Below are 27,012 nucleotides of genomic sequence, written 5' to 3' on the forward strand. Positions count from 1 at the left end.
TTTTAAAAAGTTTGATTTCTCTGTTCAAAGCCGGAAGTGTGCTGCTGATGATTTGGGGGGCAGAATTTAACTGTACTGTTGCGACGACACAGGCTTGAAGCTTTGTGTGAGGTGAGGTTTTGTGATACGAAAACCAATCTGGGAAATTCACACTTCTGACGCAATGTATCATTATTAATGGATCTTTCAAGAGAATACTTTGATTCTTTTGAAAGTTCTTAGTGTGTTATAAAAAAAAGAATGCTTACATTATCTTGGATCGGCAATGGAAAAATCACAACAAATAAAACAAATTCAAACCCTCTGATTGAAAGTCTGTTTGAATGCCTGCTTTCATCTGTTGTTTTTAATGAGGCTCTTTTAAAATGTACCACAGCTTTAATATCACTCATTAAAGGGAATCGTTCTCACTAGAAACACCTGTAGGATGACATTTATAAATATGACATTTTCTTTCCGAAGACAGTATCATGTTGCAAAAGTTGGCGTTCTCCTGGCCACAGCTCATCGTGGAAGTCAGATGCCCTGAATGAGCCATGCATCTCGACATCATCTGCAAGAAATGGCGGACGGCTGACACGCTTGCTGTCTGTGATCTGGAGCGTTGGCTGAACACAAACTGAATAGGTCCCAATCTGGATCCCTGGGGTGTCCCACAGCCCTGAGGGAAGCTCCAAGTTACTGTAATCATCGATGAAGGTTGGAGGTGAAACTGTGATGATCAGTAATCAGAATATGTGAAGCGTATGCTAAAATAATCTAAAATTGCATAAATCACTGGCACAAACATGCCAGATCAGCACATTATTACTGCTTAGTAATCATTTAATCAAGAAATAGCCAGCCTGACAAAACCAGCCAGCAGAAGCACATGTTTGTGCTTTCTTTACGCATACATTGTAGTGGTTGATCATAAAATTACATCATCAGTGTAAAACCATCAGTGAAAAGGCGACTGGGCCACATCATGACCGCTGCCGTGGGAGGGGAAACTTTACAGTGAAATGTCAACATCAATTTAGTGCATTCTCTTAAGTGACAGCAGAAATGAGAAAAGAAGTATTCCGAAAAAGTCCTGTGAATCTACATAACCACAAATTGGCAAAATATCTTATCACTAACATAATGGTTTCATTCATATCTCAATTCAAGTCCTTGCAGCATTTACATTAATAGAGCTTGCAGTCATCTTTATTTTTGGCTTTTAGACACACAAAAGTTCACAAAATCCAGAGAGCGCATCTTAATACGCCACCACAGTCACAGTCACAGTCACACCGTTGTGCACTTTCATAACTCAGCAGCTCACCGACCTCTTCCACATTACCCTGTTTCTGCAGGCAGTTAATGTGGAAGCGTGCTGTTTCTGGACGCGCACATAAAGAAAGGTTTGTTCCTCTTTTGATATAGTGGCGGGTTTATCTTGCTCATGAAATCAGGTCTGTCCAGTGACCAGGTCATAAACCTGCCGTTATTTCCAGAGCAGATAAAATGTTTTCACTTTCTTTTCTTTTTTAAAAATCATTTCTTCAACTGAGGGAGAGTGAACCAATTTGAGGATTTACATTATTACAAATGCAGTTTATGCAATTAACCTGTAAAGTATTGTTATAATTTAAGTAAACTATTTGATGTTAAAATGGCACAAGCGACCTGATCAGACGCAGGTCAAAACAGCAGGAGAGATTTAAGAATCAAGGCTTGGGTTTTCCTCCTCCGCTTAGCTCTTTTTCAAACATTATGCTGCTTATTCAGAGACGCCCTGTTCGTTTACTTCCTCCAAGTGTGCACAGTTCAAGGAAATCGCTCCAGTCTGCACCGACTGCTGACCCACTTTTTTGTTTTTTTGATACGGTCAGTCCAGTTCACACAGCAGCTGATTCCTGCGCTCATTCTAGTTTCTGTGAGGGAGCGATGAAGAACACACTTCTGCTCTTGCTTCTGCTGAACATTCAAGCTTCTGAGGTAAGTGTGTGTGTGTGTGTGTGTGTGTGTGTGTGTGTGTGTGTGTGTGTGTGTGTGTGTGTGTGTGTGTGTGTTCAAATTAATTTCAGGCATCATTTGAACTCTAAGGAAGCTTTTGTCGAAACTAAAGGACTCCGCTTAAACTCGCCTAAATGTTCCATGAGGCGACCTGGCAGAGTTCAGCTTCGCACTACCTGAACCTGCAGGAATTTTTAGTTTCAGTAACTGCAGCTTCAGGATGAATGCTCCATTGTTGGGAGCCCTGGAGATGAAACCTGCTCTTATCTAAAGTACTGATCACTGCAGTACCGCCGAATAGCTGCAGCACAGCCAAGAGTCATGAAATTATTTTCAACTCTTTTACCAGCAGTCGCACCGCAGTGCAGGTCGGCACGTCTGAAGCAAAGGTTTCCAGGGTGCCACCCCTGTTTCCTGTAATGCGAGAAAAAAACCTCTGCTGTCATCACATTTATCTTTTTTTTCCTCCTTCTTGTCAATGAGGGCCACTGTGTTAAGAAACAAGTCACGTGCACAGGTCTTTCAGAAATTATGACTCATCCTCACTGCACAACAGGGTGTGAGAGAAACTTTATTCCCAAAAATCTGGACCTGTATGAGGTGAAACTCAAATGCAGCCAAATGCTTTATATGATGTACTGGAACATTCTGTGTGTGGTTTCACTCATTTGAGCTGTGCTAGCTTCTCCACGGAGGCCCCGCCGTGGCAGGCAGCTTCTCTGACTGCACGTGGACTCGGCACTCATAAAAAGCTCTACAAACTTATCTGGGTGAAAGTAGTAGCTATAAATGCGTTTTTATCAGATGGGCCGAACGATAGAACAAAAAGCAGGAGGAGATCTTGAGCTCGGTCACGGAACCTGTCACCATCCAGAGAACATTCATTCACACACAAACTGACTCGACCTTTCTCGCTTGTTAGAAGCAAAACGTAACATCGTTTAGCTGAAAGTGTTTTGTGGATCATTCAGCAGACGTGTCACCTCAGCACATCTAAAAATAACCTTTTTATTTTAACCTCTGCACAGCAACACTATACACATTAGTAAATAATGTTTGGACTATTTAAAAACTACAAGAGGAGTAGCTGAATCTGGAACGTAGTTTATGCGTGTAACACTTTTAATTTTAATCTATCAAGTGTAGATTTGGATGCCGCTAAAACCTTTTCAAAACAGAAGTGAGAGTTGGATCTTCCAATATTGCATGTGCAAAAATACCATAGTGGCGCTGAATGCATGTCAGGATGTAATTAGTTACTAAAAACAATGAGTAGTTCTCAGGAAAGTTAGTCATGTTGTTTTATTATAATTATTTTTTAATTGTTTTAACCGTTGGTTTTTTGTATTTAATTTGTTTTTAATCCTTTGTTTTTTACATTTGCTTTACTTGTGCTTTTACCCCTTTTGTTTTATAGCCGTACGGCACTTTGGCCAGCTGCCATTGTTTTAAATGTGCTATAGATGGAAAAAGAAAACTAACGGTGAAAAACAGATAGGGGTGAGAAAAGGGAAGTCTCTTACTCAGTACACCTTTCAGAAAGTACACAGTTGCACCAAGATTCTCGCTGTATTTCCCAGGATATTGATTGGTCAAGGGGCCGTTCTTTCATCGGTGTTGATACCTGACAGAGGGAAACTTGCATCACGCACTTCTGCACGCAGGTTTGCTCCTGATGGACCTGATGGGAAATGGACCTGTTTTATTATACAGGCTTCAGACTACTGCCCAGACCTCCAGTTGACTCATACCGATAACTGAGCGGGAGGTTCTCAGTGGTTCTCAGAGAACGATGACCCTATATTGTGCCTTCCAGCCCACAGTGTCTGCACAAAAACCACAAAGTTCACCTTCTCTCATACAATCACGCATGAAATGACTTCATAAACTGACACGTTATGTATATGCCATTCACACGGACTTTTCTGTCCTTGTTTGTTCTTAGCTGAGCTTCCAACAGCGTTCTGTTCGTAAGTTTCATTTCTCTTCCCTCGTAGGTCCGCTCTCTGCCGTACCTGGCTGATCAAAACTGCCTCAACCCTGCAACAGAGTACAAGTTAGATGGTTCTAACCTGTGCTGCAAGAAATGCCAACCTGGTACGTGGTATAACTATGGCAGCCTGGAAGTTACTTCATTAACACACATTTGCATAGGAAAAACCTATTTTTTGAATTAGTATAATTTTAAACAGTAGCCTAACTGGACCACTGCATTAGCGCCATTGAGGTAGCAATGAAGTTCATTTAAAATTGTTATTACACCTAATTTCTTTTTCTACATAAAAAATAAGAATACTTATTCATTTACCTATCAAATCAAATGGGAATTTTGGATAAATGAGGCTTGAGAAAACTGCGTGAATGCATCTCAAAAAAACAATTTCTGTGGTTTCCGAAGGAGAACGGCTAAAAGAAGAATGTTCGAGAAATTCAGAGACTGTGTGTGAACCGTGTCCCCCAGGACAGTACATAGAGAGCCCAAACTACTCACCCAACTGCTTCCCCTGCAAAAAATGCAAAATCTGTGAGTAGATCCAGTGTCAACAAATGTCGTTAAAATCATTGTTGCTGAAACTGGATTGAGATTTCTCATCTGGTCCAGTGTGGAGTCTTTACTCAAGTTGAATACTGAAGTAAAGAAGCATTTTCTCCATAACCCCAGCCAAAGGTTTACAGTACATCCAGAACTGCAGCGCTCAGACCATGTCCAAGTGTGGATGTAGACCCAACATGTTTTGCCAGGTGGGCTCTAAAGACTGTTCCTCGTGTGCCAGGTACAGGTCATGCAACGTTGGCTACGGAGTGTCCAAACCAGGTACGTCACCGACTTTTTCCAATTACATTTGATAATGAAAATCAGGGGAAAATCTTCAAAAAGCTTTTTTCAATTTTTTTTTGTCAGGAACGGTTAACTCGGACGTGAGGTGCGAGCCGTGTCCTGAGGGCACGTTCTCTGACAAAGACTCTAGCACAGACCCCTGTCAGCCTCATCAAAGGTGAGCAGAGGACTGCTTCACCTATTTGTAATAAGACTTTCTTTGGCAGCTGAGATCATGATCAGTGTGTCTTTCTGTCTCTCCAGTTGCCAAGGAAGGGTTATTAGAGCAGGCAACGCCACTGCCAACACTGTGTGTAAACCTAGTGAATCTTTTCCAATCTCAGCAAAAGTGTTTGCAACCTCAACCACAGCCTCAGCAGCAACACCTGCAGTTGTGACACCCTCCGTCAGCCCTCCTGCTCCAGAGGCTTTCTTTAACCAGCCCACAAAAAGCCCACTGCCGAGCTCAATGTCAGACAAAAACCTGGGTGCGGCAGCTGATGTTTTGCTTTAAACAGTCTTTAAGGACACGCAGTCTCCTTAACGTTAATCTCTCCTTCCCCTGTTTTCCTCTCTCAGCTTTAATCATCTGCATCCCGGTTATATTGCTCCTTCTCGTCTCTGCCATCGTGCTGTTCTGCTGGAGCACAGTCTGCAGAAAAGGTAACAGCTTGTGTAGGAAAGGTTGCATTGTGTTCACTTAGATATTAACTTGATCAATCATGGCCTTCAACGCCCCTTCACCCTGCTTTCTTTGATGCCAATGTCGCAGGTGCTGGCAAATGTCACCCTGAAGTGGATGCGAATGGGAACTGTGGGCCTGCTGAGAAAGTGAGTCTGTTGAGTTTTCTGTTTACTTTCAGTACAATCAGAACATGACAGTGCAAATCTAGATTCCTTTCCCTTTAATTCCCCCGTAGATGAAACCTGGGTACTTCCAGGAAACCCAGCTGATTTCTCTGAACATGACCTCACCGGAACAGGAGTGTCTGTTGGAGAAAAGTGAGCCCAGCACCAGTGACCACAGCCACAGCAGCAGGAGCACTGACGTATTAACCAGAACCGAGAACGGCAGCAGCTCCGAGTCCATCGGCCCTTTGCACTCCACTCTTCCTCTTCACGATCTGCATTCTGAAGAGTCGATGAATTTGTTTTTCAGCAAAGAGGTTCTTCCTCCCCAGAACAGCGTCCATGCACAGTCCTCCTCCCAGCCCGCCACCCCACAGATCATCAGCCCTGTGACTAGTCCCCAAGTGAATGTGAATATCACTTTCCATATAGGAAACAGCTCTGGGAGTACTCCCAAAGTCTCACCAACAGACCTGAAGGTAGACCCTCAGCTCCCTTTTGGAGCGGAAGAGGAGGCTTTGGGCATCCTACAGCAGGAAGCAGGAAAACAGTTTATGACTTCTGTACAAGAGAGCGCAGGATAGAGCACACCAAGGGACACCTGCAGGAGACATTTAAAGACTGCTTTTCTGTTTGGGTCAAAGCACAGTGCTGGAAACAATGCAATTTCAGACAAGATCTAGGTGCAACAAGACTTGCCATCAAGTGCAATGTTTGTTTGTAGGTGTAAATAATTCGGTGTAAATAACGATATGAATATTGTAAAGCCTTTAAAGAAGAAGAGTTGCTGCAAATGAATACAAAAGATTATATCAGTCTGCTGCTGAGTAAAACCTTTAACAAATCCTCTAATTAATAAAGCTCAAATTCTAACACACCCCATATAATTTAACATTATTTAGAACAAACAAAAATAGCTTCTTATCATGAATTTCACTTTTAGACTTAGAGAACAAATGCAAAGAGAATGTTTTGTTTAGGAGAGATTTAATTTGGTGTATCAGTGCATGTGCGTGAGGAGGTGTTTTAATTTATTTGAAAATGAGTTGCTATTCATAACATTATGAAAAATAAAAGTATATCTTATAAATTCTAAGCTGCCAGATGAAAGATGTTAGAACATCTGTAATTCTAACATGTTATTAAGAGATTACATGTTTAAATACAGTATTTCATGGCAGCACTCTTAATAGTTAAGAATTAGCAATTGCAATAAAATGACACAATCACAACGAGTAAGCAAGCTGTATATACTGCTATAAGATACCATATTGATTTATTTAAATTTAAATGATGTGTGCTGGGGATTAGGGGCTTTCTCTTTTATCTACGGACGTTACTGACACCTGCAGGTCACATGGTGACAGTGCATCCCATTGAAACCTCTCTACAGGACATAAAAACGTCTCAGGCTGACAGTTTAATGAGATATTATTACCTAGTCTTACTTTATTCTCGTGTCAAACTGCCCTCAATATAATTGATCGTTGTCGCGTAATATTATGTCTTATTCGTTTTATCGTAATTAACGTATCTTAGCGCTGATGCTAACCGGGGGAAGGAAGGGGTGAGAGCAGGGCGGTCCGAACCATTTCCCTATTAAAACGCATAAGTTGATTTTGTAAACATTTTCACCCTTCACTTGTGCGTTACAGAATTACATATAAACACCACGGCTGTTTCGTAAGGAAATTGATCGCATAAAAGCGGTTATTTAATTAATGTTGTGCTAAAACTCCCCCGTGGCCACACACAGTTGGTTGCGTCTGTTGCCGCTGTGTGTTGCTCTTCTTCCTGAAAGACACTTGCGGTCGAGTCGTTCAAGTCCCCTCTGAGTGGCCGGTAAGTTGCTGCTTTCCCACCTCACTCCTTTTGCATCTCTTCTCCTATCAAATGTCATATCCTGGTGCTGGCACTTCTCCTTTTCTCCCTTAAAATCTAAACTTTTTAACAGGTAGCTTATTGGAACAGTGTTTAGCCAGTTTTATGTTTGCCTTCACATTCTGCCCCCGTGCGTGCTGCCTTCACGGTCCTTTATGTTTACAATCGCAGCCGGGAGAAAAAAACAGGGCAGATGAGGCCATTTAAATAGCACCTTTAACAGCCTACAGTGAAGATGTTGGCGCGACGGTGCGTGGTAAATGTTGCATAGTAGAAAGCGTGATTCGGGCTGGTGAACCGCCTCATCACTGGGGCATTTAAAAGGAAGCGTCTTCACACCGGCTCACGGAAGAGAGGAGGTAATTCCACTGCAGGTGTTGCCCCATTTCCCGGCTGGTTGACGCAGGCTCCTTGCTGGTCAAGCCAGCAAAACCTTCAAACGATACAGGGTGGAGGGATGGGGCTAAAAACCATTCTCACAATTAGGGAAGTCATTAAGTAACTTGATGCTTTGGAGGGGGGGTTTCCTCGTAAATGAACACTAAACTGATCGAGATCGGGTTTAATTTTGCTTTCATTTCCGTTTATTTGATCTATGTTCCCTCTAGTTCTACAAGGTTTGTTCTTTGCTTAAATATTTATTCTTCAAGTGAATGTTTTCTTAAGCTGCAACCATTAAAATGTGACCAAGAAACTTACTGTTTAGAATACACTCATCAATTATTTGTTTTTCCATCAAGGTGTTTTCTCCATCTTAACAGATACAACAGAAATACCAATTTTCTGAAGATCTTGCCACTCATCACATGGCAGTGATCCACACGCTCCAAGCTTAAATCACACAGCTCCTTAGGTTTGGCTTCGTAGATGCCGCTCGCTGTCGGGGGATTCAAATGGCTTGCTCTCTAAAGGACGAGCTCCTCTGTTCCATCTGCCTCAGCATCTACCAAGACCCCGTCAGCTTCGGTTGTGAGCACTACTTCTGCAGAAAGTGCATCACTGAGCACTGGAGCAGGCAGGAGCCTCACGGAACGCGGGACTGCCCGGAGTGTCGGAGGACCTTCATCGACCCTCTTCTCTCGCCAAGTCTGAAACTGTCCAACATTGTGGAGCGGTACTCGGCCTTCCCGCTGGACGCCATCCTCAACGCTCAGAGGAGCTCCTACCCCTGCAAGGACCACGAGAAGGTCAAGCTCTTCTGCCTGACTGACAAAAGCCTGGTGTGCTTCTTCTGCGACGAGCCGGCGTTACACGAGCAGCACCAAGTAACCACTATCGACGAAGCCTACGAGGAGATACAGGTCAGTTGGGTCACTCACGCGCTGACGGCTTAGAAGAAAGGGTGAGGTTGAAATGTTTTTCCTACCCGTCAGCACTCTAAACACTCAGCTAAACTCATTGGCTGTGTGGGAGCTGCCCTGACGGCTCAGTCCTCTGTTGCCACAGTGCAGCTCCGCTCGTGAGTAATGATGATACAGTTTGTGCTGAGTAATAAGGTATAAATGCTTTACGTAGCGACCATCAGCAATGATCATATTAATGTGCTGCAATCGTATTGTTCTACATTTTACATTTGACATGTCTGGGCTCTGAAAAATCCAATATCTTGAAAGCACTAGCTGGAATCTTTCATGGAAATGGGGTGTTTCAATTAAGATTCTTTTTTCTTCATCAGTTTCTATGTGATGTCACATATCATATTTGCTCTGCCGTAACAAAAAGGTCCTCTGTTTGCCTTCCTGGCAGTGGCTGTATTATTATGTAGCCAAAATGCAATAACAGTGAAACAAGGCTCCTCTTCTAGTTCTACCTTTGTTCCATTTACCGGAGAAAGCAATCCCGCTCTAACTCCACGGAGCCTGTCATTTCTTGAGGTTGCTGTTATTGATCACTCTGGTCTGTAACTTCTAAATCCTCTCTTGCCTTTCTAGTTACCAGCAGTTGGGAGATGGAACTCTCAGATAGCAGAATGTTGGTGGATCGTGTTGGTTAAAGCTCACGCCAACACACACCGTCACATTGGCAGCTACTCAAATGTATTAACCGTGGTTGTAGATGTAAAATTAAACTTTCCTGTTATTCATATTCGTGTGCTCCTCCAGCTACTGTGAACAATTAACTGTTATTGTGTCCTCTAATAATCTCAAGCTTGCTTTCTTCTAGGTTATGAGTTTCACTCAGGTTCAGTCTGTTTTGGGATATAAAAGAAAAATGTGTTCTATAAAGACATTCCCTTTATAAAAGTAACTTTTAGTTTCCACTAGTTTCAGTGTTTGTCGTGCATGTTTTCAGATGCCTTAATGCTTGGGCACATCTTGAAATAATCAGAGCCTCGTGATTTTTGACTTGGAGCTATTTTTCAGTTTCCAGGACTGTAGTTAATGTGTTTTTTTGGATAACCATCAGTACTGAAACTGAACAGGATCTTCCTCTGAATCTGCAGAAAGAACCTATTATACTAATTTGAGCATTGTGTTGTGGGAATAATGTGTTGATGCACAATTTTCTCCTCCTTTCTTTGGCTTCCTCCTGAAAATACCCGCCACCCTTACCTTTTCTCATGACCAGTGACCACTAAATGAAAGTTTTTCCCAAATTAACACACATCTTTAAGAGTTAAATCGACTTCTTGTAAACACTAAGTTGCTTTTGATTTGGTTTTCTTTCCATAGGAAATGTAATTAAACAGCACAGTGACATCTTAAGCTTCCTTCTGACTGTGGAACCCTGAGAAAGGTAAAACTGTATAATCTGACAGCAGAAATAATTAGGCCCAGGACAAGATCCTTCTCCTTTTCTTGGAATCCAGAGTTTTCCTCTGCTTGCAGCTCGATTTACGACATCCATCTGCCATTTTGTATTCTGGCAGGAGGCTTGGAGGCTTCCCAAAGCTACAACACTGAAAAGGAGTACGAGTACATAGAGGCACCATCAGATAACAAGCATGATGATGAGCCTGGCATACTCGCCCTTTCAGATCTACAAGCGAGGTGTTTTAGTGTAACAAGACCATGTTCCCATGGTGTTCCGTGGGAACAGTTCTGTTCTACTGTGTCTGAACTGCCCAAATCTGGTGTGAAAGTGCTGCTCTCTGATATTTGTCAAAGGCTTACTTGTAGCCTAGTGCGTTTTCTTTAGTAAGCAGATAGGAGCATGTGTTAAAGACGCGCCTGCAGCATCATGTTGAGTGCCGGCCATTCCTAATCTAAATCCCAAAACAACACAGCGACGATGCGTTTAAGTGCATCAGCTGTCAGCTGCAGTGTTCTGACTGTGTGGGACAGAAGGACGTGCGCTCTGCCAGCTTGGCAGCCTCTTTTAAAGTAAAGCTATTTTTATTTTTTTCACGGAAGTGAAGTTTGTAGATGAGAAGAAAGCGTTCTGATAAGTTAGGCATTTAGATTTTCTGTATTTTCTGGTTTTATGTGTCTCTATTTTCTCTGGCCCCTCTAATTTTGGAGAAATATTGAGTCACCGTTCATGAGACATGGCAGTACACCTGCAGTTTGGTCAGGAAATTGGCTCTTTTGGGTGGACATGTCCTCCATCATCCTGTCGGAGGTCAGCGGTCTTCTGCAGAGCATTCGTTTCCATGTTTCACCAGAAAAGCGTCCAGTTACGTATATAATCACATGAATTTGAGCGATGGGCCAGTGTGACAGGAGTCTGTGATGACGCATCCTTAACTCTGTTGACGAGTGTGTTTGGCTGCCCGATGCTGGAGCCAGTCTTTGGTTGGTGTGTAGCAGGCTGTAATCTCCTTAGTCTGGCATGTCACTCTGTTGACCTCAGATCCTGCCGGAGCTTTACCTCCCGCTGCTTGTCATCCCTGTAAACTCAGCTGTGGCCTCATCAGCTTGGTCACGAGAACTTCTCAAAATAAATGACACAGCAATGCAGATTCAACCTTGATTTAAGCTGGTTTTTACCATCATATTATACTGAATTGAAAAGTGAAAGCAGCAGAGTGTGGTGTTTTGATCTATTACCAATAGTAAAATTCAGAGTCTCGTATCTTAACATTGTGTGAGTGGAAATGTGTCTTAGTTTGTTCTGCCTGTTAAATTTTGAATTTAATACAGAGTTTGTTAAAAAGAGCCAGACATTCTCTTCAAAGGCGCATCCTTCATTTCCTGAAGTGCTTGATGTTCTGGGAAATAATACCTTTTTATTTTTGGCAACTTAGGTAATGGTGTTTAGATTACTCTCCCCACTGGGAGCTCTGGCAGTGTTTTTCAAAGAGCTTGTCTGGATTGCTGAAGCTGTGCAGGGATAAGCGGCGTTCTCCATGACGGTTCGATGTTGCCATAATTTGGCTGTCGGCTCCCATGGAGGCCACAGCAGCCTCTGCGCTTTAATTGTGATGATGAAGAGTGTCGGCGGGGCTGCGAGTGACCGGGGCGAGACAGGCTCTTCCTGCTGTCTGCCTGCCCTGGGGACGTGTTTCCGCTCTATTTGACAGCAGTGTAAGACTTGATAAGAGGGAAAAGACGACCATGGCTCCTTACCCATTCATTTTTGGGAATTAGGTGTGTTATTCAAGCTTTAAACACAATAGTTGCTCTTTTTTTAATCTCTTGGTCTCTTAGAAGACAGAAATATTTTATTTTTTGTGTTTTGTGGACAGTCGAACTTCATCCCTTTCTACGTTAGTCTGGTGTTGCGTAAATTCTTAATTATTAATCAGTTTTTAAACAAATCCTACAAAGAGTTTGAGCATCTAATTGGAGACAGATGGAAATGAAACAAAGAAGAGAATTATTTTTGTAATATCAGGCTGACACCGAGGTTCTGCTGTGTAGAGCAGTCATGTCATTAATATTTATATGAATATATGATGGATTGAATTTAGCTGGGCTCCCTGCATCTTGGCTGATTGCACCCATGATGTGCACCACTCCTGTTATTATATCCCTGTATTATAGCAGTAGGAGGATGTGCACTAATGTCATCTGGGTGGAAGCTGCAGAAATTTGTTTCCTGAATCGCCCACACAGAGCTGTCACTCCAGAGCCCCCGTGCATATATATTGTCCCGTATATATCCCAGAACTCTGTTAAACCACATTCATGCCTTTCCAAATGTTGGGTGTTTTGGTGCCTGGCTCTAATGCAGGATGTCGTGAGAAGCCCGAAGCAGCGCAGCGGCTCTTTGTATCGTCCCTCTGGTGGTTTCAGAAACACACCCTTCTTTCACTCCCTGGCTGTCGGAGCCCAGCCGAGAGCTTTTCTCTCCCTGAGCGCCCCATCACCATGCACAGCCGTGCTGCTGCAGTAATGAGTCAGGCAATTCAAGGGCACCCACAGCTGCCATCTCCCCAATGGCTTATTTCAATCTTCTTTCCTCCACCAGCTCTCGCTCACTTCATGTCTTTTTACTGCTCATTCACTGTTATTCATGAATCTGTCATCTGGCTTAAAAGCCCGTTTCTTTAAAGAAACCTAGCATTGACATCACCGTTCTAGTCCCACAGCAGTCAGTCTGCCCAGCTTGCCCACTAACACTCTGAATCCTTCTGGCATAGTTAGTGAAGAGATATTTTCCATCATCAGGACTGGAAGGCAGGTATCCACATGTTCTGTGCAGCACATATTCCTGGCAGCATTAAGAATGCTCGAAGCATGAACGTTTACTGTTGGACATGTTGTCTTTTGATTTGAGGTGCTGGATTATTGGACATGTGGAGTTGGTTTAACAGCCTTCCACATCCTTTTGTCTTGTTATTGATTACTTTGGCTCACACCTAAGATAGGCGAGTGAAGGTGATGAAATGTTTGTGTAGTAAATCTTTCCTATTTATTTATATCATATAAATTATTTTTTTTTTTAAAAATACATTTAAGTAACCAAGAATTTGAGATTAACAGTCTCTTCCTCAACACGGTTATTGATTTATTACAAAGTTTTGCTGGACTGCAGCAGTGTACACACTCACCCACCACCGACCCAGTGATTCATCATAAAGAAATGTTCTGCAGTGTATCTGTCGGATCCCACCGGTTCTTGGATTTTTGTTGCTGGAGGTCACAGGCGTGCGTGCTGTAACTGGCCTGTCAGGCCTGAGGGGATTGGTAGAGGGTAGAGCTTCACCTGACATGTAGTGAATGAAAGGGGAAGTGCTGTCCTCATAGTTTTGAAGCTTAGAATGTGGATTATTCCTGAGCTGCCCCCCCCCCCCATGTGAGAGAAAGCACCAGAGATTCTGCTTTTAAAGTGTTCATTAAAAAGTACCGTGCAAAAGATGAGTGGAAGTGTCGAAGAGGGAATGCGCGCTTGCTCACAGTCTGGCCGCTTCTCTGACTTCCTGTTCATTTGTCCTTGTCAAGTTGGACTAATTTAGTGGATGTGAACTCCTCTGTTCGAGATTCTGAGCTCCAGTTATTTGATTAGCTGGAGAATTAAGACGGATTATTGGTCATTGTTCTCAGCGGGCTGGACGTAGCTGGCCCAGACTAATCACTTGTAATGCCCCGTCTCTGCGATACGCTGCAGATGATTTAATTAGACGTGCTGCTGGTCAGAGTCCTCATTTACAGCTGCAGGCACCCCATTGCTGTTTCCTGGGAACCTAAAAATGTTCAAGTGGTTAGTCCATCTGCGAGGCAACATTTTAGTTTATCTGTGGGGAACCTTAACTAACCTTCTACAGTCATTTGGATAACTCAAGGATGTAAAAATATACAATCTGTTTTTGAATTATATAAATTATAGTGTGACCAGATCTGCAGCCAGTTGTTTTCAGCACTTGTTCTTATCCTGTAATGCAGTTCTCTTTTGCCTGAGGTCAGTGTAATGACTGGGGAGAAGCCGCCGTTGTTGGTGAACATTTTTTTTGCCACTGTAAACAGTAACAGAGGTTTCCTGTCTCAGCAACTGCAAGCAATTTAGTTATTCAGCAGATCCTCCTTTTCTCACCATGACGTTTAATAAAAACAAACTGGTTAATAAGTGTTTGACAGACATGAATGAGTACATCTGGATACTAGATGACTAATTAATAAGATGGGACGGCTTGAGCCGCCCTTTTTTCCCCAGTCAACTGATGATTATGTGATGGTGACAGAGGTCTGCAGTGCCTAACCTTTTTAATGGCTAATGAAGGCCTGCACGGGTTTATGTTGATCAGTACTGCATAAACTAGATGTGCATTGACTGTTAACATCTCCTTTTTCATGATTCCAGGGCTTCATTAGCATCACGGTCAAGGCGTGAATATTAGAAATTATCAGAGGACCTAATAAAACCCAGAATTGGCTGTAGGCTGTATTTAAAATTTATGGAAATGGAAATGTGCTGAGGGTGTCCAAAATATCCATATTATAGAGGTGAGGTGACAAAAAGGTGTCTCAAATTATAATTCGAGGGGTTAATAAAAGCAGAGAAATTGCAGTCTTTGTTTGGTCAGATGGAGCTTCCGGCAAGCCCGAGCCCCCCCCCCCCATCTGTGTAGCTACAGCCAAATATATTCCAGCTGTAGCCTCGCTGTGTTAGAGGCAAACACATTTGTTATCCTCGTGCCTGCTGGCATGTAAATGCCCCCCCCCAAAAAAAGGTTTTGCGTCTGACTCCATCATTTCACGTTATCAGCATGCTGACTGTTAAAGGTTTGACTAATCCAAAGAAGATTCGTCTGAAAAATGACACAAGGTTGTTTTTAGTTGCAATAGAAACACTGTTGGCAGTCAAATGCATCCGAGGGTCACTTACACAGTTGTTTATTCAGTGTAAATGATGATGTTGGAGAGAAAACTCTGAATTAAAATTACGCTGGACGAAAATTTAAACTCGGCATCATTGTTTTCGCTCCCATCTCTCATGAGCTGAACTCAAAGACTTTTTCTATGTACACAAAAGGCCCATTCTCCCAAATATTGTTTATAAGTCTGTCTAAATCTGTGTTAGCGGGTCCTTTTGTGGAGATGCTGCTCAGACTTGCATGGTTATTACACAGGTGAGCCTCAGGCTGCCCCCAACAAAAGGCCACTCTAACATGTGCAGCTACGAATCGAGTGGACCGTGGTGACGCTGGGGTTATGGCATATATGTGATGGACCACAAGCATAGCTGCATCTGACGAGAAGGGAGACAACTCGGAACTCTCCGAGTGATTTGATTCTCTAATTGGAATCATAGCGTATAATGTGTGTGAAGATTCTCAGTCATCCAGGTCATAGTTATCCAAGGTATCCAAGGACATTGAGTCTTCAAAAGAGAAGAAAAACAGTCCAGTTGACACAGAAAACAACCTTGGATACACAGTCTATAATCTGCTGCCTCAATCAGCCATTCCTTTCACTGAGGCTTGCCCTCAAATACAAGACCAGCGATATTTAGAGGAAAACAAACTCACTGAATGTGCTCCAATTACCTGGAGTATTAGTGTTGGGTGCGAGTCACAATATGTGGGGAAATGAGCTGCTAAATAAGTCATCTGTTAAATATTTGTGTACATTTTCCTTTAATTTACTCCTACTCAATCTCTACTCAGCTCCTACACTTTTGTAGATGATTAAACTGATTCGGATCTTTCAAAACGTGTTCTGCTGTCATTTAAATGCTTCTTACTCTGTACAGCCACACACACTCACGCACACACACTCACGCACACACCGGGGGGATTCAGACATCGCGGCTCTGCCCAGTTTGCGGTCCCGGTTATTAAATCGGACACGCAGTCTTGTGGTAGTTTACATTTGTGGTGTTACATTTGCATGCTGCGTGCCCGTCCTCGCTCCAGGAAGTGGAGCAACGTCCTCCGAGCATTCATCATTTACACGACATGGCCTATATTCAGAGGGCTGGGGGGGGTGGTTTCTAGCATTTGCACTCCTTCACCCCCACCTCATTCTACGAAATGTTGCTGGTAGACTCATTTGTGCTTATTTTTGATCTGATGTTCAAACCCCAAGTGTTATACTCACTAGAGGGACTATTAGATGAGTTATCTCTAAATATACATTTTATCTATATGACCAAGAAAGGTTCAGATCTTTCCAGAATCAGACTGATGTCATTACCGGTCCAATAAACTAACATTAGAATTTTCAGCATTTTATTTTTTATTTAAGTGGCGAATGTGGAAAATTTAGGTTTTATCACCTGTTTATCATTCGACTGTTTAAAGGCTTGATGTAAATGCTACGTTGACGTTGATTTGAAGGTAAAAGTCAGCATATTATTCACATTTTGATAAGTGTGTAATCCACTGGGGTGGTAATCTGATCTGAAATTAGAAATTCAAACATAATCCTGGACGTTTTGGCTGCAGGGGACTTTATGTTAATGCCACATGACCTGCAGTGGAGCCCTATTTCACATTACTGCTGTGGATCCACACTTTGGTACTGTACATGTTGTTCTTGCCTCCGACTGCCTCCAGCTCACCGTGACAGATGTCGGAGGTTAATGGCGTGTCTCTGCGCTGCAGCTCAGCGCCGTTCCTGCACACTCTGCCCAGCTGGCTTAGCCCAGGCTGCAGCCTTGAACCTTGTACCCCCCTGAGAGGCTGCAGACTTTGCTGATGTTGGGGGAAAGGAGAGATGTTAAAAGAAGCTCACTTATTTCTTCGTCACAGAACAAATGCGCTGAAGTTTGTCGCCTGACGCAGCACTTTTCCAGCTCCTTTATTGCTGTGTGTTTGTTGATACCCCGGGGCAGGTTGGTGGCAGCTGTCGCACCACAGCCAGGTAATTATTGGCCCTCATCATTCCTCACCCTTTTCTTTCACATTCCCCTGGGTCAATGCTCAGAGTTTAGGTAACACAGAATAACAGTATGTGGGGGTGCAAATGCAGTATATTTGATTTGACTCCACATCACAACAACCCTGGTCTTCATGGGTATCGCCGTGACAACAGTTGCTGGCTGCTCTTTACAGCCAGATGCTTCTCCTCACTGTGCACGGTTTGACGGTGACAGCTGTGAAAACGTCCCTGTTGTGACACACGGGCCTGTCACTCAACATCGTGTTTCATCAGACGCCCTCCTGAAGCGATGACCTCATAGTGCACTTGCTGGCACTTTCACGTCCCGGTTGTGGGCATTTGCTGCGAGGTAACGTGGGTCGGCACCACATCCTGACTGCACGTGAGGGTCAAACAGCAGGACACAAGATGAGGAGCACGGCAGGGATGACACAACTGCAAGAGCTGTGTCATGCACATTTTCAAGAAATGACGTGTGTTATTCACTCTGCAGTCAGTTGATATCGGTGAGGGTCACGTGTGGATATCTGCGTAGCCTCTACCTGTAGCTGCCTGATGATCAAGATACTGCAGGTGCCTGTGTGTCCTTGTAGTAGTCAGGCTGATTTATTCCCCCTGTTTGGCGTTGCCACCACGAATCTATTCTTGGGAGCAGACGACAGAACGAATACCGGACTTTGCCGATCATAAATTGGAACGAGGCGGGGAAGGTTACTGCCTGTGTCTCCTGCTTGACATTGGCTACCTGACAGAATTAAACTCCTGCTGAACAAGGTGAATCAGAACCGTCCTTCGCAGTAGATTGAGCCATTTTCAGCCCTGCTGAGGTTTGAATCGTTTACCTCATGATAAACAGGTGGCAGCTGTAATTACTCATCTTCAGTGGCTCTGGATTCAGCACATCTGTCAATGGAGACTTGGAAGCTGATCCTTTGTTTTACTTCTTGTTATTGGCCCACATAGGTGAACTCACTGGAGGCCGGCGGTGGGTGTCTGAGTTTGAAGGCGCTCTCCACCCTCTCGGCGTTTGTATTATGCATGCTGCGGTGCTGCAGGCTGTGCAGTTTCCTCTTCACTGGCAGATTGAAGTCAATGTCACACTCTATATCCCCCAAAGAGCTGCTGCCTCTAATGAAGCTCACAGTTAAAAGAAACTCTTTGAGCAGTTTACAGTGCATTCACCTGCCTTTAAACCGTTCTCATTTAGCCTTCAGTGTGTACTTCACGGTTTGGCTGGAGGAAAAATGTTGTTGGACTGTTTTCTGGGTTTTCTCCTAATTTAAGTCTTTTTTTTCTTTATTTTTTTTTACCAGCATGATGCTGCCGCTGCCGTTTCTTGGTAGCAATGTTTAGTCTTTGATGTCCACAAAATGGTCCAAATAGTTGCTACATCCTGACGTCTTGGTTAAATGTCACGTCAGAATTGGGATGCCCAAATGTGATGAAGAGTCCAGAGGCCAGTCCGTGCGTTCACATGATGTGTGCACACCAGCTTCACTATCGGGCCACCTGCCAGCGCCAGTGATCCCCTTTTATGTTTACTTAATGTTGCAATGCTGATGACTGTCATCACAACCTCTGATTGCTGCGTCAGACCTGTACTTCCCACAGTTGCTGCTTCCAGGAAGGTTAAAGAGCGTTTTGTAATTCTACTTTCCAGGAAATGTTTCTGTTCAAAAAGTGGATAACAAATTAGACGTTGTTTTGTCTTCTCTTCACAAAATTGAGCTTTGGAAACAACACAGATAATGTAATTTTTTTTTAGACACGCTTATCGGCCGTTTGCCCGGCTTGGTATGCACGCTTCTTTTGGCTTGATGTCAAGATTTGCCCCCAGCTGACCAGTCCTCCATCACAGCGGAGCATGTTTTCCCTGCCAGTCTGCCAGTGTTGGTTTATCACAGTGTGTGGGAGCAGCCTTTGACCTGCTGCAGACAAGCGTGTAGCAATGAGGCGGAGAGCCCGCTGAGCCTGCTGCACTCCTGTCATTAGCATGGCAAGTCACGCTCCCCTGCTGCACCAGCCATTGTTTCCCACCATTTATTTCCTTTTGAAGAGATAAGCTTCGTGTTTAGCAGCATGGTTTTCTTTTTATTTCGGTAGCAATAATGCTAAGGCAACAACAACATTTTCTGAAATGATGTCCTCATTATGTAAACGCTGGAACAGAATCAAAGATGCAGAGCTGCACCTGTACCTGCGTTTTCCCTACTGAGCCTCTTGTATGTTGGAACAAATGTGAGCGCAACGCTGTTGACGGCATTTGGGATCTGCATCAAACATCCATGCCTTTGGTGCCGCCTGTGTCCCATCCAGCAGCGCGCTGAGCCTCCGCACAGCCTTGGGGGGGGAGCCTCGCGGATGAGTAAATGGCGCAGGTTCTGCCAGCGTGTGCTCGACTCGAGATGAGACCCAGTTTTATCGAAAACATCCCCACGTCTCCAGAGACTCCGTCTTTCAGATCTCGCTCCCCGCACGCCTTGTTTACGTTGTAGCCGAGGCTTAAATCTGTTGAGTCCTCACAGTTCAACAGGAGTTTCTTTACACAGAAAGTAAATGTGAACCAAGTTGGACAGGATCTCGTCATGGAAACCGTCGCTCTAACTGTGCTGTGACCAGTCACCCTGCTGTTTTCTGCCGTCCTGCAGAGGGAGATGAAAGAGCAACTGGCCATCCTACAAGACAGTGAGAAAGGACACACCGAGGCGCTGCAGCTCCTCCAGCGACAACTAACTGAAACCAAGGTACAGCTGTTTCAAACATCTGGTTCTCTGCCGCTTTGTCCGTGGGCTGTGTCGGCTTCTTCTTTGCTGCTCTCATCATCTGGTTGGGAGTGTTGGAGTGATTCTGTGTCTCACCCTTATGAGCTCCTGTTCCGTTTCTTCCTGAGAGGTTTTGGAGGAGCTGAGGGAAACGGTGCCTTTGGTGAGCACTTTTAGCCCCTGGACAGGCCACCGCACACAGCCGCATTCCCTAAAGCTTCTAAATGGCTGCTAAGAATATTTTCAGAATTAAGAGTCGAAGTGTCAGTGCTGGTTTTCTCTCTCTGCAAAGGCATCATAGACTGCATACACAGTCACCTTGGGCTGCCCGGATTTGACAAATGGAAACCATTTTGTGCACCTGGCATTTAAAAAAACATGTCAGGAACTGCGTTGCGCTGTCTTTCAGTCGCTGCTTTTTCATTTTCTTGCAGACAGATTAAGAGTGGCAGTTCAATTCTAACAGGTAAATGGGTTTATTGAGCGGTTGTTAAATCCTGACTCCCTGTTTGATTTGGTTAAGCAGCAGACACTCCAGCAGTCCCCACCTGAAACACGCACACACACGCACACACACCTACGGCCTGGCGTCACATCACACCCTCGTCCCTCTGCAGTGCAGGACCTTCGGGCTCTGTTAGACAGTCCTGCCGTCATCATCTGAGCCTGGGAGTGACTCACTGAACAGGCTGATCTTGTCAGATGTGCATCCTTTTTCACTGACGTGTCTTCTTGGAAGAGAGACACCGTGATGGTTTGTTTAAATACCTGACATCAAAATACAGCAGCTCTTCCTCCTCGGAACTTGGCTGAAGTTATTTCTGTTGTGTGGGGTTTACAGTCGTGTCACACTGTCAGCTGTAATATCCAGGTTTAAAAGATCTGGCTCTCATTCTCGCGTGCGGGATTATGGATTCACCTGCAGGATGGGACTTTTCACATCCTCGCTGTGGATTCACTGGATAATAACAGCCTTCCCTGGAAATTACACCGGCGGTTTCCTAGAGCTGCTGTCACCATCTCTGGGTGCTCTCAGCCGTTGGCACACGGCACTGACAACCCTTTAATTTGGAGCTTCAGCACACACAGCGGGAAGGACAGGATGATTCTAGATGGTTGGACATAAGACCACAGTCTTCTAGGCCCTGTTTGGAACACGCATGACTAAATCTCTCACATTTCCCCGAGCTTTTACCAGATGCTCCAGTCATATTGCCAGTAAGAACTAATTATCATGAAAATGTGATTCATCTTCACGTTCAGCTGTGTGTGTGTGTGTGTGTGTGTGTGTGTGTGTGTGTGGTGTGTGTGTGTGTGGTGTGTGTGTGTGTGTGTGTGTGTGTGTGTGTTGTGTGTGTGTGTGTGTGTGTGTGTGTGTGTGTGTGTTGTGTGTGTGTGTGTGTGTGTGTGTGTTTATTTACCCATCGACCCCATATCCAGCATTAGCTCTCATCCTCACTGTTGATGTGCATCTAAACTGATTTTTCTTTTATTTGTCTTTCCCCTGATTTGTGAAACCAGAACAACTCTGCAGTAATTAAATACTCAGGCCACACTTTCTAACGTCTGCCCTCCTTAAAGGATCAGCGGTGGCTGAAGTTTCCAGTCAGAGAAAATTGAAATGTTTTAATGGGTTTTTCCATGCTTTGAGTGAGCGTCTGTGTAACTTGTGTGATCGGTCCGTGTTTATGCCCAAACCTCGGTTCCACTTCCTTCAGGAAGTGGTGATTGTCTCGGGCAGCCAGGGGAGCCGCTAACATGTCTGAATGAAACACTTTCCTGAGAAGCTCCAATCTGAAAGGTTGCTGCTCTGCTCTCTTGCTTTTGAGGGGCTTTTTGCATCACACCTCTTTGTTCTGCCTGTCAGACAGCTGGCGCTCACATGATTTATTCTCTTTAGTGTCCAGACTTCCGTTTCTATCTTCGACAACAAATCAGCTTTTCTGCACTGTTCAGCATCTCGCTGTCCTCTAATCAGCCATCGTCCCTGGCAGGATGGAAGGATCGTCCATTCTTCTGTCTTGCTTTTGTAGCTGTCGTCAGTCGTAAAACCGATATTTTCTCAGTGGAACATTGTGCTCAGTGCTCTCACCCAGAATTAAAAATCAATGTAATTTCAAACTGAATCGGGGGTTAAATGCTAATGCAGAATTGGCACGATTAAAAGCACTTTGTAAGGTTTTGAATTCCTGACTCATATTTAATTATGGGTCTGAAAGCCATCTCAGGAAAGCACAAAGCTCTTTGTTGGCGGCTTTTTATGTCTTGGCTGAGAGTGACGTGCTTTTTAAAGGGTTTCTCCTCTTTGTGGCAGTCCTCGGCCAAGAGCCTGCGCGCTACCATCGGCGACGCCTTCGAGCGCCTCCACCGCTACCTGCGGGAGCGCCAGAAGAGCATGCTGGAAGAGCTGGAGATGGACACCGCGCGCAAGCTGGCTGACATCGAGCACAAGATCCAGCGCTACAGCCAGCAGCTGCGCGACGTCAAAGAGGGCATCCAGATCCTGCAGGAGCGCCTCAACGAGACCGGGCGGCACGACTTCCTGGAGGGGGTCGCCACCACGGAGGAAAGGTGCTTCCAGTTATATTCCCCACACGATTCCCAGTCTAAAGGACGCGTGCACGTGCTGATGCTGACATTATCCGAACTTTGGTGAAAGTTGGAATTTGAGCAGCGGTGTTGAGCTAATCCCTGAACAGATGGTGAGGGGGGAGGGCAGAAGTAGCCTTTAATCTTGAAGGATTTAATGGAACATTTTAATATCTTTAGTCAGATTAATGAAGTTAAAGGTTGACAGAGTGAAAGCTGATGTCATGTTACCGCGGAAGTAAGGAAAAGATACGATCAGTTTTAGTTAACAACTCGCTATAACTGAGAAAAGACTCTCAAACATTATTGGTCAGAACTACTCAGAAACCTTTTGAGTTTTAATTTGGCTATAATCCATAGAGATTATGTGTGATGGGCGGGGCTACATCGTTTTACCAAACCATGTTTAATATGCAAGTTTAAAACCAAGTTTACTGCTTTACGCTGTTTAGTAAAATGATTCAATTCAAAATGATGTTTTTACAGCAACGTGAATGTCCTCTTCATCTTTGTGACTAATGATTCATGTCAGCTGTTCCACCTTTTGTTTTTGTCTAAGGATTAAAGGGAAGATCCACGAGACAAATCTGACCTATGAGGACTTCCCAACATCCAAATACATGGGGCCCTTACAGTACACCATATGGAAGCTGCTCTTCCAGGACATCACACCAGGTACCAGAACACGACCGGGACAGATTACTCGTTCTTACAGAGTCACCAAATCACACATGACCTGCTAACAGTTGAAATAAATGTGACCTTATGAATTGGTCCTACTTTGCATTAATATTTTAGAAGGTTTTAAGCTTTTTTACAGCTTCTTTCATGTGAAACAGTGATCAGACCTGGTGGGAGGAGGGTGACTGCTGCGTTTCTCAGTGCCAAGAGGAGCTGAACTCCCACCGTCCCACAGCCATCACTCATTCTCAGGAGATTATTTAAAATAATGCGAGGAGGAATTTTTGCTCCCTGGTCCAATTTTCCCACCTCACCCTGCTGTGGGCTGATGGGAAGCCAGGCATCTCTTTTTTCCCTCTCTCCTGACTGGCCTCCAACTGGAACAATTGGACAGCATCACTGGCATTTGCCAGAGATGAAATAAAAACATTCCTGTTGTTGCTGAGGGGTTGGCGGGCAAAGTTAGCAGACTGTGCTGCTTCTCCTCCCTCGTCTATGACATGGGAATGATTTCTTGCTGTGGTTATTTCTGGTTGTTCTGGGGCGCACAACAATCTCCCATCTAAAGTTTCAATGACTTCATTACACAGGAGACGCTGTCGTCTTGGCTGGTGTGGCGTCTGACATCACCCTATTTACAAAATTCCCCGTTATCTCCTATTTCCATTATACGTTTGATGCATCAAACAGACAAGCCTCTGTTTTCCCAGCTTGATAGTGTTCTTTGATAAGCAGACCTGGTGAAGAATGTCCCCGGCCGTATTGATTAGGTCCACATTTCTTCTGCTTTGGTTTCAAATGTGACGGTTTGGCCCAACTGGGACAGGGCCAATTATTAGGACAATTCCGTTAACTTTTAGTGCTTCAACAGCACCAAATAAATGGTAAATTGAGTGAGATCATTGAGGGCTAAATCCTGTCTGTTTCTGCTCACCTCAGTGCCAGCAAGCTTGACCCTTGACCCCGTCACAGCCCACCAAAGACTGATACTCTCGGACGACTGCACCATAGTCGCCTACGGGAATCTGCACCCGCAGCCCCTGCAGGACTCGCCGCGCCGCTTCGACGTAGAGGTGTCGGTCCTGGGCGCCGAGGGCTTCGTGTCGGGGGTCCATTACTGGGAGGTGATGGTTTCTGAGAAAACCCAGTGGATGATAGGCGTGGCCAACGAGACCGTCAGCCGCAAGGGCAGCATCCAGATCCAGCCCAGCCGCGGCTTCTACTGCATCGTCATGCACGATGGAAACCAGTACAGTGCCTGCACGGAGCCCTGGACCCGCCTCAACGTGAAGAGCAAGCTGGAGAAGGTGGGGGTGTACCTGGACTACCCCAAAGGCCTGCTCATCTTCTACAACGCGGACGACATGTCCTGGCTCTACACCTACCGGGAGAAGTTCCCCACCAAGGTCTTCCCGTACTTCAGCCCCGGCCAGAGTCACGCCAACGGCAAGAACGTGCAGCCGCTGCGCATCAACACCGTGCGTCTCTAGGAGCTCCGCCGCTGCCATCGTCCCGAGAGCCGCTTCCACCGTCAGGACTCGTTCAGGATCCGACAACTGCGGGGCGGGGGGGGGGTCAAATTGTATCTCTAAAGTGTTATATTGTTTAAAAAGCTGTGCTCGATGTTGCTCTTTAAACCTGTGCGATTTGAAATGGCGTATGTCGGTCTGCATTCTCACATGAACCTAAATGGAGGCGGGCGGGGGCTCCTCGCACGCTGCCACGGCAACCTTCTCTCCTCATCCATCCATCCTCACCTTTCTCCGAGGTTCCTGTTCCAACCATCGGACTCTTGCCTCCGCTGGAGTCGGCGCCAGCGCCAGCGTTCAGGGTGCTTTCGACGTGTCGGCGTCCCCCCTCACATTGGAGATCAACTGTCATTATTTTCGGGTCTTTTATGTAACCTGAATTTCTTGACAAATGTTCTGTCTTCAGAGTAAATTCTAAAGCCCGGGGGGAAGTACCCCGGCTCTAATCTGCCCTCCCCGCCTGACTGGCACTTCCGTGGTTGCTGCTGGGTTACATAATCACAAAATCACTGATAATTCCTCTGAGGCTCGCCGTGTTCATCCCCCCACGTGCTTCAAGTGCTCTTGTTTATCAGTTGTTGTACACGAGTTTTGTGTGTGTGTACACGCAGGCGTACATCTGCACGATTAAGTTTGTGCCGCCTGGTTACAACTTTAAATCCGGCTTTGGTTGTTCCTGAGACTGTCCCTCTGGTTGTTTTAGCAAAGCCCCGCGGGGGCCGGCACTCTCCTCACCTCTGTGCGTGTTTGCATTCTTGTGTGTCGTCTGTGTCGTCTGTTCAGAAACTGGGTCAGTGCTCTTGCTTCTTGTGGGATGTGATTCCAGTATTCCCAGTCAAAGTGAACATCTGCAATTTATTCCTATGTGGATTAGACAGACTCTGGATCTTATTATTATATTATAAGTTGGAAATGTCTCCTGAACGACGCTGCAGCTGCTATATTTTCCTTCAGTTTTCCCAGATTTAATCCAGATTAAACCGTCAACCAGTTCAAGTGTTCTTGAGGACGACATTGAGCAGAAGGTTCTGCCACTTTCCGACAGATGTTCATGTTTGATTCCGATTTGTTGTGTCGCTTTACTTACATTTTTCCTGTTTGGATGTAAAGAGAGATTATTGTGACATCACGTTGGTTAACGGTGGCGGTGATGTTAACGCTAAGATATTTACGAGGATAACTACGACACTTTTAATGATCATGATTGTGTTTGGCCTCCACACACATCCTGCTGTGTGCTCGTGCTGGAGGGGGAGTGTGGGAAGCGTTTCAATGTCCAATAAATTACTGCTAAAATCATCCTGGCTCATCGATTCTGTTCCGGGTGCTTTCAGCAGCACCGGCACGGGTCCCTGGAAGTCATCAGTGCTGATTTCAGTCCTGCAAAAGGTTTGCAACAAAACGCAGATGATCTAAAACTGCAGACAAAAGACAAAACAGGGTTATGAGATTTCAAAGAACGCCATCGGCGGTGGAGGTGATGATTGTGGGAATTATAAGCTAACATGCTACCACAATATGTTGATAATGTCGGGGAACGCCGGATAAATTCAAACGATGACATATTTACCGAGGGACGGCCGATCAGTTGTTCAGGACTCGCAAACCAGAAGCTGCTGTAACTCCTCTGAGCAGCACGAAGGTTCCGCCTGTGCTTGTCGGCTCCTGCTCAGAACTTCCTGCCAGGTGCTTCGCGTGTGACAATGTCTTAGACCTGCAGAACTGCAGCGGGGGGGCTGCATGCTCTGCCTTTACTGCTCTTCCCTGTGGTTGGGAGCGGCACAGGCCCAGCATGTGTTCCTGGATTCACTGAAAATCCTCTTTACATTTTAATGAGCTGGTTAATAACCCAGAAGAAAGTTGGGGTTTTCGCTGTATCTGGAGTTTGGTCGCATTGTGATCACACCCACAGCTGTTGCAGAACAAGCTGTATTTCTTTTTTGCTCTAGAATCCCCTCTGGACAAGAGGCTTTCTATCCCCAGCTTTGATTCAGGATACATTTCTGTGGTGGAGGCTTTTTTTATCCAAGGAGAATCTATAATCTTCTCTCCTCAAGGGGAAAGTGTCCATTATGAAGTCACTAAGCTCTCCTCTGAGAAACCTGATTCCAGTCTACTGTGGCTCTCCTGAGGCGGGGATTTCAGGTAGTAATTCTGGTTAAATGATGAAGATTTGCTGTCTCCTGTAGAACGCAGCTGGTGGCCTGAATACACAT

General features: G+C 44.9%; 2 protein-coding genes across 7 annotated transcripts; both read left to right on the plus strand.

The window, feature by feature from the left end:
* Positions 1 to 1,259: 1,259 nt before the first annotated feature.
* Positions 1,260 to 6,527, plus strand: tnfrsf1b (tumor necrosis factor receptor superfamily, member 1B). 3 transcript variants are annotated; one of them, XM_057029675.1, is made up of 10 exons: positions 1,260 to 1,392; positions 1,860 to 1,965; positions 3,981 to 4,080; positions 4,382 to 4,507; positions 4,646 to 4,798; positions 4,886 to 4,979; positions 5,066 to 5,289; positions 5,381 to 5,464; positions 5,574 to 5,632; positions 5,722 to 6,527. In XM_057029675.1, exons 2-10 carry the CDS (start codon positions 1,915 to 1,917, stop codon positions 6,232 to 6,234), a joined length of 1,404 nt encoding a protein of 467 aa, XP_056885655.1. In that variant the 5' UTR covers positions 1,260 to 1,392; positions 1,860 to 1,914; the 3' UTR covers positions 6,235 to 6,527. The 3 variants fall into 3 exon arrangements, with proteins under 3 accessions (XP_056885655.1, XP_056885654.1, XP_056885653.1); XM_057029674.1 differs by having other exon boundaries at positions 1,370 to 1,388; XM_057029673.1 differs by lacking the exon at positions 1,260 to 1,392 and having other exon boundaries at positions 1,451 to 1,965.
* Positions 6,528 to 7,065: 538 nt separating this feature from the next.
* trim62.1 (tripartite motif containing 62, tandem duplicate 1) lies at positions 7,066 to 26,095 on the plus strand. Of its 4 annotated transcripts, none has more exons than XM_057029676.1 (6): positions 7,066 to 7,492; positions 8,293 to 8,832; positions 19,884 to 19,979; positions 22,312 to 22,568; positions 23,119 to 23,261; positions 24,207 to 26,095. In XM_057029676.1, exons 2-6 carry the CDS (start codon positions 8,425 to 8,427, stop codon positions 24,755 to 24,757), a joined length of 1,455 nt encoding a protein of 484 aa, XP_056885656.1. In that variant the 5' UTR covers positions 7,066 to 7,492; positions 8,293 to 8,424; the 3' UTR covers positions 24,758 to 26,095. The 4 variants fall into 4 exon arrangements, with proteins under 4 accessions (XP_056885656.1, XP_056885659.1, XP_056885658.1 ...); XM_057029678.1 differs by having other exon boundaries at positions 7,350 to 7,492; positions 23,146 to 23,261; XM_057029677.1 differs by having other exon boundaries at positions 7,430 to 7,492; positions 8,272 to 8,832.
* Positions 26,096 to 27,012: the final 917 nt, after the last annotated feature.

This window comes from Takifugu flavidus, chromosome 4 (assembly GCF_003711565.1).
Source record: "Takifugu flavidus isolate HTHZ2018 chromosome 4, ASM371156v2, whole genome shotgun sequence".
NCBI lineage: Eukaryota > Metazoa > Chordata > Actinopteri > Tetraodontiformes > Tetraodontidae > Takifugu > Takifugu flavidus.